The sequence below is a fragment of the Pseudorasbora parva genome, chromosome 25, assembly GCF_024679245.1.
Source record: "Pseudorasbora parva isolate DD20220531a chromosome 25, ASM2467924v1, whole genome shotgun sequence".
NCBI lineage: Eukaryota > Metazoa > Chordata > Actinopteri > Cypriniformes > Gobionidae > Pseudorasbora > Pseudorasbora parva.
In genome coordinates this window covers 5919220-5931335 of record NC_090196.1, presented here as the reverse complement: position 1 = coordinate 5931335, position 12116 = coordinate 5919220, and the positions used below count along the sequence as shown (strand labels likewise).

The window sequence follows — 12116 nt, the reverse complement described above, 5'->3', positions numbered from 1 at the left end:
AGGAGTATGGCTGCCTCTATGGCTCTTATTTCAGGAGTTTCATTGTCAGAGGTATGTGATGCGGCTTGGTGGTCCTCTCCGCATACATTTGTGAGGTTTTACAATCTAGATGTAGCCTCTACACCGGGGTCCCGGGTGTTTCTGGGTTGATTCACACATACAGACATTTGGGACTCTGGCGGCGTGGGTATTGAGGTCCCCTAGCGTTTCGACGCAGCTCGAAGTTCCCTCGAGATAGGGAACGTCTCAGGTTACGTATGTAACCATGGTTCCCTGAGAGGGAACGAGACGCTGCGTCGAGATGCCATACTCCCGGCATGCCTGTGATCGATTTGTTCGACTTTTCCAGAAGCTAGTGACTGTTTGGTCCGGGCATGCTTTATAGCTTCCTGGTCGATGACGTCACCCGCCCGTGACGTATCGTCCCGCTATTGGACTGATTACACAAGTGCTTCATGACATGGCACGCAGAGGCGTCCCCTAGCGTTTCGACGCAGCGTCTCGTTCCCTCTCAGGGAACCATGGTTACATACGTAACCTGAGACGTTTTATGTAGGATCTTCTGTTGTTTTAACTTTGCTAGTTGGTTACCAGACGGACAGATGGATAAATAAATGATAGAGAACCTTAAGGATCTCAGAAGAGGTATTAGTTTCTTTATAAATGTTCACACTTTGCTACGCTAACATATTTAGCAGCTATCACACTAGAATAATAATAATAAGAAGAAGCAAAAAACATCTACATTTCAACTACAATCATTTCTACTATAAAACTGACTATATGTACAACAAAATGTACAATAATAATTCAATACAAAGATTTGTTTGAAAGAAAAGTTAAGTTGCAGCCGATGTGGATCTCTTAAAACTCACACATGTCCTGCAGCTGACTAACCCATCAAACCTGTTTGTCCTCATAGTTTCTCTTGAACCTAACCTCCAACTATCTTATTACTTTTTGTTTCAGCCCAAGAACAGAACTATGTGGGATTCATTCAGTGATGCTATTGTCACGCACATGGTGTATTTTCCATACCGATGTTCCATACTGTTATTCAAATAGCAGTTTCCATGCTGTCTTTCCCTGGTTGCTTCGAATAATTTAGATAATGAACGTCACTGAGATGTCACACTTACAACGAGGATCTAATACATAGCTCTCTTTCAGGTCTCTTTGACTGGTTTGATGTAACACAGCTGGGAGCAAACTTGTCCAACTCCGTTAAAGCCCTGAATCATTTTCTTAAAAGCATACGCATTTGTTTTCTGTTTTTAATTTTGGTGATTGTGTTGGATTTACAGGTAGAACATCCTGATTGTTGGAGACATCCATTGGCATCTGAGTTATTGTTCCTTCCATGAATCTGTGAGGTGGATAGACAGAATGTGCCAATTGTAATGGTTTATATTTGTTAGCAATATGCCATTCTCATTACTCCAATGTAAAACATGAATATTATTTAAATTATACCCCCGGTTTCACAGACAAGACTTCCGCTAATCCCAGACTAAAATGCATGCTTGGGCTGTTTTAGCTGAAAGCAACTTGCATTTATTCATATCTTAAATATGTCATATGTCAATGCCATTGTTTTGTCTCAAGATATCCTTTATTAAGGCATGTTTATAAATGTCCTAATTGAACTAAGACGTAACCCTGGTTTAATCTAAACCCTGTCTGTGAAACCGAGCCATAAAGTATTTATGCATAATGGTAAAATGTGTTGCGTGGAATTGTTATATTTTGATGATACTGGTATATGTAGACTAGATATATACATGTACATTTACATATTTTAAAATGTGACCTGAATTTTGTGGCAAACAACCAAAAAAATAAAATAATAATAACAAACAAATGAAAAAGAATAAATTATTATTGGATGTTTTATGCAGTAGCACAAGGAGTATAGTGTCTGTAGACTGAGTTTTAAACACTTACTCTAGTTCTTTTAGTTTACAATGTGGATCCTTCAGCAGATCAGAGAGCGGTTTAACTCCTGAATCTGACAGATTATTTCCTCTGAGATCCAGCGCTTTTAGCTGTGATTGGTTAGAGCTGAGAGCCGATGCTAGAACAGTGCATCCCTGTGCCGTAAGCCCACAGTATGTAACACTGCAAAGGGTTGTGCAATTATAACATGATTACTTTAAATCACATTTTCTGAAAAAGTAAAAACAGTCAAATGTTCTGTGTCGTGTTCAGGTCCATCTACCTTTCAACACTTGGTTCAATTTGAAAATGAAAGTAACAGTTAACTAACAACAACAATACAAAGGTGTAAGTGCAATGTAAATGATCCACATGACACATGTAACTGTTAAGACAAAGAACCAAAACAGATTGGTGCAGCACATATTCACCTCCTTTACTTTCCCCGTGAATGCAGAAACCTCAAACATGGGTCATAAAATAACGCACCCAGAACATTACAAAGGGTAATCGTCTGATTGGAGATTGGAGAATTATTATTGGGTTAAAGAAATCTTTATTACCTCAGTGACTCCAGTCCTGATAGAAGATGACATACTCCCACTGAAAGCTGCTTTAAACCTGAGTCAAGCAGGTCATTAGCACTGAGGTTCAGCTCTCTTAGACCCGAATGTTTTGATGTGTCTACATAACCCACCACCTGACAGCTTTCATGTGTGAGATTGCAATTATTCAGCCTGAAAAAAAAGTGTATTATCCTTCCAGTTTATTTTGTTAATTGTGAGATGTTAACATGAATCTAGAGGCCTGTTACCATAATCTCTCTAGACGTACACGTGGGTCTTCAAACACAGGGAGCAGATGCATCACTCCTGAGTCTGTGAGGTTATTAATGCTGAGATCAAGTTCTCTCAGGTGTGTTGGGTTTGACTTTAAAGCAGATGACAATGTAGAACATCCTTTGGCCGTAATTTTACAGTCTGATAGACTGCGAAGAGTAAAAGCAACCAAGCATGAACTGGTGTAATTTGATACACAGCATGTGACATTATTTCCTCAGAATAGGATTGTCATCTAACTTAATCATGTTATTGCCCTGTGAGCTGTGTATTCTACTTGATTAATTGTAATACCTCAATTTCTCAAGCTTGCAGGAAGGATTCTTTAGGCCCACACAGAGCAGTTCCACTCCTGAATCCTGGAGGTCATTCAAACTTAAATCTAAATGTTTCAGGTTTGTAGAGGAGGACTGAAGCACTTGGGTCAGTGCAGCACAGCTTTTCCTCGTCAGTTCACAGCCCATCAACCTAAAAAAAAAAAGAAAAAGCCATCAGTTTATATTTCTAGACTTTACAACTAGACTAGATGTGGTTAAGAGTACTGCTAACTATTTGCATGTTTGATAAAACATTCATATGGTCTACCCAAATCGTGCCATCTGCTTCTGGCATTTCATCAAAAATGAAACAATTCCACTGAAAATCATGAGGGATTGTTACTGAAATTCCAAATGCAAAAGCAAAATGGCTACGTTATCTGTGTTTATTTCTGTTTAGGGTGGGCTTGTGATGTGTTTAGTTTCATTGCTTTCTGTTGGTTTCCTTGGATGCTAATTGATTTATGTCTTTTACATGGGATGCATTGAGTTAATAAGTTGGTTTGGTCTCTTGGCTTGGTCTATAGATTCAGTTCTTTGTCCATTGTCATCATGTTATGCTGTTCCAATGTAGTGTTTTAAGTGTTTGTGTGTATATGCCAGCAGCCATATCACCCTGTAGCCCAAGACTGGTTTCCCACTGAAGCTAAGCAGGATTGAGCCTGGTCAGTACCTGGATGGGAGAACAATTGGGAAAACTAGGTTGCTGCTGGTAGAGGTGTTAGTGAGGCCAGCTGGCGGCACTCATCCTGTGGTCTGTGTGTGTCCTAAAACCCCAGTATAGTGATGGGGACACTATACTGACAAAGAGCACCGTCCTTCGGATGAGACGTTAAACCGAGGTCCCGACTCTCTGTGGTCGTTAAAAATCCCAGATCCCAAATTTGCCCATTGGCCTCTGTCCATCATGGCCTCCTAATCATCCCCATATCCTGATTGGCTTCATCACTCGGTCTCCTCTCCACCAATCAGCTGGTGTGCGGTGAGCGTTCTGGTGTAATATGGCTGCCGTCGCATCATCCGGGTGGATGCTGCAGATTGGGGTGGTTTGAGGAGATTCCCCCCTTCAATGTAAAAGAGCTTTCAGTGCCTTGAAAAGCGTTATATAAATTGAACAAATTATATTATTATTATTATTATATGGTTAAGCTGCTGCATTTGTATCCTTTTTTTCACCTATGTTATTTTAACAAGCTGTGACAGAAAAATAGACCTTTTACAATGGATGTGGCAGCAGTAAAGATCCTCCTCTTCTCCCAGGGGGATCTGTTCCTCAAGGCTCAGACAAAGAGGTATTTGGATTTGGTCCCTTTCACCCATTATGCTGCCCCCAGCCTTTGTGTATTTTTCCTCTAGCTAGCTGAGGAGCTTAAGATGGGCTTGTTCCTTTCTCAGGCTTCACTCGATAGCACTGATGCTGTAAGACCGGATCAGAAAGCCTGCTCTAGTTCTGAGGAGTTAGATATGATGGGAGTCAAAGGGGATGTTGTTAGTGAGCCCACCTCCACCATCACACCCGCTTATAAGCAGTTGTTGGATGTGATGACTTAATCACTCTGTCTTCTCTCCACCAATCAGCTGGTGTGTGGTGGGCGTTCTGGTGCAAAATGGCTGCCGTCGCATCATCCAGGTGGGTGCTGCACATTGGTGGTGGTTGAGGAGATTGAGACACCCCTCGCTGCAGCCTGTAGCACGATGACGTAGATGGATCAGATCCAATACCTACTGGATGGTGAATCGTTATGGCGACGTCTTTCATACCGATCTCTGGGTTAACTTATAATGTGTATGCGCTAGTTTTAATGTATGATCATTATTGTAGATGATGTTCTAAACCGTGTAGTTGTAGTAGGCTACTGATGAATAGTATTAAGTAATTATTGATGAATAAATCTTCTTTTCATAAATGTGATGCTTAAATTATCCTAGTTTCGCTGTACATGCATGCAAAACCGTTCTGATCATACTTGCTGTTGAGTGGAAGGAAAAATGAGTCAAGTAATTGTCTCTGTAATTTTAATCCTCAAGGTACAATGCAACACGATCTGTAAAGAACTTAAAATACAGTAGCCTACACATTCAAGGGAAAATGCTAAACGTGTGTCCTGATGGAGTGAGCATGTTATTAATCATTATTTTTGCGCGAGTGGTTTGAGTATTTATCTATCCAGCAAAACTCTTGTGCATTCAATGTCCCCAAAACTCTACTGCGCATGCGTATGTGACGTCATCGAATTGTGAATGAAACAACCGCGCATGCGCATCCAGTACGTGTTGGATCTGATCTGATCCAGCTCTCATCGTGCTACAGGCTGCAAAGAGGGCTTCTTGAGGAGATTCCCCCCTTCTATATGTAAAGCGCTTTGGGTGTCTAGAAAAGCGCTATATAAATGTAATGAATTATTATTATTATTATTATTATTATTATTATTATTATTATTATTATTATGACTTGCTCCATGGCCAGACCTAATTTAAACTGGTCAGTGAATATAGAGAAAGAGATCTGCTCCCAGCAGGCTAGATGACTGTTTCCTCCCAGGTCATAAACGTTTAACTCCCTCAAGCCTTATGTCTCTTCCTGATCTCCACATGGATGTTTTGAGAAATGGAATAAACCATATTCTTCCCATGTTTATCCTCCCTCTACATCGAGTTATTCTAATGTGAGGGAAGTGGATGAGCATGAGTGGGAATCACTTGCTGGTTACCTTTCTTCTGGTGCGGCTCCATTCTGGAAGGCTTCCGTTTTGTCCTCAAAACACTGCCAGTTCAAATCATGACTCGTGGGCAAGGCATATACCCTAAAACTTCCCCCCTAACCCCTCTCCAATGTTTTTTTGTGTTGTTAAGGTATTTGCTCCTTTATAATGCTGTAGAGTTGAACTTGACAGTGTGCTATCCCCACTCTGAACCAAGCTCATTTCACATTCAGCCATTGCAGTGAACTGCTAAGGGAGTAATACAGTTCTCCCTGATGCGGAGAAGCGCTAAAGATATATCTTCATCTGCGAGACTCATTCCCTTACACCCTCGCTCTGCTGTCAACCCCCTCTGAGAGGGGAGTCGTTTAGATTGGGTTCCTTTTACAGACAATTTTAGACTGGTTAGCATGATATAAGTGGTCCTGTAATGTCCCAATTTTTCATCCGTATGGTGCTTCCTTTACACACTATGTTTTTAACTCAAAAGTAGTTGTGTTACTTCATGCGCCACTTCTTTTATCTGTTTCTTTCTCCATATTCCTGATAGAGATTGTGTTTTTCAGATGGTGGATTGCTTTGTTCACTATAAATTGCTGTGTATGTCTGTCTCCTTTGTAACTGGGAGTTTACAGAAGAGTTTGAAGTGGTAATTATATACCAATCCTTCATCTCTAGAATGAATGAAGATGATATTAATGTGTTCCTCTTGTATCACACAGCTATGTCTCGCTTCCCACTCTTTTCATCTGTATGGGTTTTTACTAGTATTGGGGCTGTTAAGTATTATGCACATAGCAAGTGCTGCGTTCTGACATAAAAGGGAATATAGCTATTGTGCCCACTTTCTCATCCACTTTTCAGTGCAGAGTTGATATTGATGTATTACAGAGGTACAGACGAAGAGACTGCATATAGAGAGACTGAGTGTCATCACTTTTCACTTTTAATGTCCCACTCTTCTCCTGTCACGTCTTTAATACTGAGAATATGGAGGTCAATATGCTCTGTCCGTGTTCATTGGCAGGACTGAAAATAGTGAGAAGGCCGGCACACTATTGCGCTTCAGTCCCTCATGTCTCCTGGATAGCTCTTGCTCTCTCCATTAGCAACTTTTGACTCTTGATTTGTTGGCCTATAGTCAGCAAAGTATTTACAGAAATTATGCAAACTAGTTTAATTTATATGTAATACTTGTCTATTTAACTTCTTTTTCATTTAAATAATTAGTAATTTAATATTTATTTATTTAATAATTTAGCCTACTTGATGAATCACAGGAAATGATGTGCTCGAAATGTGATTTCTTGTCTGTTTATCATTTTGCGTGACCATAAGGAAAAATGCCAAATGAAAATATTTGCATCTTATACCATGAGGGCAGGCCAATGAATATCATATCGCAATGTGCAAACTTTGCTCTAGAGTTATGCCGTTGAAGAGAATTAACGTTCCCTATGATGTAATGTTGAGTTACTCTTTAAAAGGGAAAGTTTAGGTCATATATGTAACCCAGTTCCCTGAGAAGGGAAACAAGATGTCTTGCGTTGCCATAAGTTGGCCATGCCTGCAAGTCTTCTTTCATATATATATACTGTATGGTAATTTAGACAGTACCTATATGCAAACCTGATTCCAAGAAAGTTACAAATCTCATAAACCTATTTGATTCATAATAGAATATAGATAACATACCAAATGTAGAAAGTGAGACATTTTGAAATGTCATGCCAAATATTGGCTCATTTTGGATTGCATGAGAGCTACACATTCCAAAAAAGTTGGGATTTAAGTAATCATCATCTACAGTAGGCCTACATATCATCATCCAAAGATTCAGAGAATCTGGAACCATCTCTGTGCGTAAGGGTCAAGGCCGGAAAACCAGACTGGATGCCCGTGATCTTCAGGCCCTTAGACGGCACTGCATCACATACAGGAATGCTACTGTAATGGAAATCACAACATGGGCTCAGGAATACTTCCTGAAAACATTGTCGGTGAACACAATCCACCGGGCCATTCTCTGTTACCGGCTAAACCTCTATAGGTCAAAGAAGAAGCCATATCTAAACATGATCCAGAAGCGCAGGTGTTTTCTCTGGGCCAAGGGTCATTTAAAATAGACTGTGGCAAAGTGGAAAACTGTTCTGTGGTCAGACAAATCAAAATTTAAAGTTCTTTTTGGAAAACTGGGACGCCATGTCATCCGGACTAAAGAGGACAAGGACAACCCAAGTTGTTCTCAGCGCTCAGTTCAGAAGCTGCGTCTCTGATGGTCTGGGGTTGTATGAGTGTGTGTGGCATGGGCAGCTTACACATCTGGAAAGGCCCCATCAATGCTAACAGGTTTATCCAAGTTCTAGCACAACATATGCTCCCATCCAGATGTCGTCTCTTTCAGGGAAGACCTTGCAGACCAAAACTTGAGCAACTTGTCTCCTCAGTCCCCAGATGTTTGCAGATTTTTATAAAAAGAAGAGGGGACGCCACACAGTGGGAAACATGGCCTTGCCCCAACTTTTTTGAGATGTGTTGATGACATGAAATTTAAAACCAACTTCCCTTAAAATGGTACATTTCTCAGTTTAAACATTTGATATGTCATCTGTGTTGTATTCTGAATAAAATGTTGAAATGTGAAACTTCCACATCATGGCATTCTGTTTTTATGCACAATTTGTACAGATAATTTATTGATCTGACTTACTACCTAAATTGGGAACCAGGACATGTGGATTGAATAATGTGTTACAGTGTCCCAACTTTTTTGAAATCGGGTTTTGTGTATATATATATATATATATATATATATATATATATATATATATATATATATATATATATATATATATATATACACACTTATTTCATATTAGGACCTACCTTAGTCTTTCCATTTTACAGCTTGCATCCATCAGCACATCAGAAAGCATTTTCACACTTGTATCGTGCGGATTGTTGTGTGTCAAATCAAATTCAATTAAGTGAGATGGGTTTGATCTCAAAGCCGAGGCCAAAGAGGTACAGCCATCTTCACCAATGTTGCAATTGAAAAGTCTGCAACCGCAAGAAATCAAAAGAAACAGAAAACAAATAAATGATGTTAGTTGTTTCTCCTAGACAGCAATGTGATAATGAAGGCCCAATGGTTAATTTTGATGTTTCTCCTGAGGAACAACCCATCAATGATACTTATATTTTCATACCATCAACAGATTTCAAGACTCAATGACTTATAGTTTGTAATATGGCAATTAGCAAGCACCTTGACATGCTTCACTCTAAAAAATATTTTATAAACTTGTCAGTGGGGCAGTTTCCTTTTCACCCTTAAAAGGTGCATATTAAAACTAAGAGTAGCAATATGTACCTTAAGGTATACTAATAATCTTTTAGGTGTAAAAAAAGGTACAAAGATGTCATTTTAAAGGGCACTGCACCAGTTATGAGCTTGTATACCATGACTTCGAGTTTACTTCCTACCTCAGACACTCTAGTTTACACTGAGGATTCCCCAATCCGGCAGCAAGTTGCTTTATTCCAGAATCCTGAAGATTGTTAGAACTCAAATCCAGCTCTCTTAGACATGAGAGGCTTGAACGAAGAACAGAGGCCAGGCCGACACAGCCTTTCTCTGTCACGTTACAACTCCTCAATCTTAAGGGGAAAAAAGATTCACATATCAAAAGATTCACCAACTATATTTGAAATCACATTACAAGAAACACTTAACTCTTTATCTCTTCTAAGTCCTAAACTTGTTCTGCAAAGTATGTGGATGCATCAAGTTACATGAGCTCACTTTTTAAATGCCACTGCATTCTGAAATTTTTACAAATGCAACTCATAACAATGCAAATATGCACTGTGTTAATCACACCTAAAAGTAATTTTATCACAAGCTGATACTGTGGTTGTTATCAACACAAGAAAATATGTTAAGTATGTACAACGTGCCTGCATGCTAGCGTGAGATACCTACAGAACTGATCGGGATGCTTTGATTACAGGCAACAGCCTCAAAAGTCCCTCATTCGAGGTCATGCTCGGATGAATGAACTTTGCCAAGTCAAAAACATCCAGTTCTTCAGCAGATGTCAGCAGTATGTAAGCCAAAGCAGAAAAGCATGAAGGCGACAGCTTTCCATGACAAAACCCCTGTGAATTTATGAAGTCCTGCACTTCCTCAACCAGAGAATCATCTTTCAGTTCACTTAGGCAATGGAAAAGACTTATTGCCTTCTCTGCTGAAGGGTGGTCCCTGATTTTTTCCTTGATGTATTGAATTGTCTTCATGTTGCTTTCAGCATCGCTCAGCACCTCATTCAGCTGTTCCTGAAGAAGAGTCTGGTTGGACTCAAGCGACAGTCCCAACAAGAAGCGAAGGAAAAGGTCCAAATGTCCATTGTCACTTGCTAAAGCCTCATCCACAGCACACTTCAGAAAGTCATGCATTGATAGTTTTTTCAAAGAACTTATGATTTTAGCATTAGTCGTCTGACTAAGGACATTTTTCTTGTTGTTGACGAACACAAGGAAAGCATACAATGCAGCCAAAAACTCCTGTATACTTGCATGTACGAAGCTGAAGACCCTCTCCTGAACCAGTCCTGCCTCTTCTCTGAAAATTTGGGTGCAAACTCCTGAATACACCGATGCAGTATTGAGTTCAATGCCACATTCCTTCAAATCCCCCTCATAGAACAATAAATTACCATTTTCAAGTTGTTTGAATGCCAGCTTTCCAAGCAACAATGTGGTCTGGTTATCCCACTTCAAACCCTCGTTGGAAATCTTATCGTATTTGTGACTCCCTTGCTTGATCTGGAAAATTAGGAAATGTACGTACATTTGTGTCAGGGTGCTGGGAATTTCACCACCCTCGGAGTCACTGAACATCTTTTCAAGAACTGTAGCTGATATCCAACAGAACACTGGGATGTGGCACATGATGTGAAGGATCTTTGAAGACTTCAAGTGTGAGATTATCCAGGAGGACAGGTCTGGATCACCTATTTTTTTGATGAAGTACTCTTCTTTATGGGAGTCATTGAAACCACGTACCTCGGTTACCCGATCAATAAGGTCAGGTGGTATTTGACCCGCTGCAGCTGGTCGGGAAGTAATCCAGACCAAAGCAGAAGGTAGCAAGTTCTTGCAGATGAGGTTTGTCAGTAGGACACCGATTGAGACTGATTTGGTCACACTAGAGCAATGACTGTTGTTTTTAAAATCCAAAGGAAACCGACATTCATCAAGTCCATCAAAGATGAAGACTATCTTGTATTTGTCTGAATTTAACACTTCTGCATCTATTTTTAGATTGAAAAAGGACTGAAGAATGTGTATCAGACTAATTTTCCTTTCTTTAAATCCATTCATTTCACGAAAGGGAAGTGGAAATATCATCTGGACATCCTGGTTGGCTCTCTCCTCAACCCAGTCCAGTGTGAACTTTTGCACGGACACTGTTTTCCCAATGCCAGCGATTCCTTTGGTTAGCACAGTTTGGATTTGTTTAGCAGATCCAGGAAAAGCTTTAAATATATCATTAGCCTTGATTGGTGCATCTATTGTGGCTGGATGTTTAGATATCATCTCGATCTGTCTGATTTCATGTTCACCGGTGTGCTCACTGCTTCCGACATCAGTGATATAGAGCTCCGTATAGATTTTGTCAAGCTGAGTCGGGCTGCCATGCTCTTCGTTCCCCTCGAAAATACACTGACACCTGTCCTTCAACATCCTCTTAAGCTGACATGTCCAGATCAGATCCTCTGTGAAGTTTGACATAAGATGTCGTTATAATAAAAAGTGACTACATCATCTAAAGATTTAAAAATCGACATTTTAAAAAGTCATATGAAACCAGTCAAACGATTACCATTTAGAACATTTGAACTTGATTCCTTCTGCTGAATTCTGAAAGACAAAAAGATAATCCTGATGTTTAATGTTGCCATGTTTTATTTGTTGATAATGTTATAGAACTTTAAGTTAAAGGTGACGTGTAATTCTTCTGACCCCCAATTGTTTTTTGCATCATCTACTGTATACCTAAATGTTATTTCAAATGAATCAAATCAACACCATTGCTTCCTGCACATTAGTATTTATTTCAGTGAAAACATCTTAGATCTTAATAATGTATGACTTCTGAAGATTTACAATATAGTAAAGCACAAAAGTCTTATGTAACAACATGGTATTATATGATTTAAATTTTGATGATATCAACTGAGGATGTCAACCTTTGAGGCTCTTTTGAAACTCTTCCATTTTGCCACAATGCCATGTGACTAAAGCAGACACGCTTTTCT

The 12116-nt window shown here is 39.6% G+C and overlaps 1 protein-coding gene across 1 annotated transcript; it reads right to left on the bottom strand.

The window, feature by feature from the left end:
- Positions 1-552: 552 nt before the first annotated feature.
- On the bottom strand, positions 553-11568 carry LOC137064875 (NACHT, LRR and PYD domains-containing protein 12-like). Its single transcript, XM_067436415.1, has 8 exons — positions 9779-11568; positions 9280-9453; positions 8680-8853; positions 3069-3242; positions 2750-2923; positions 2499-2672; positions 1945-2118; positions 553-1366 (listed from the first exon to the last, which is right to left on the bottom strand). The coding sequence occupies exons 1-8, from the start codon at positions 11539-11541 to the stop codon at positions 1246-1248; spliced, it is 2928 nt and encodes a 975-aa protein (XP_067292516.1). The 5' UTR covers positions 11542-11568; the 3' UTR covers positions 553-1245.
- Between the last annotated feature and the right edge of the window lie 548 nt (positions 11569-12116).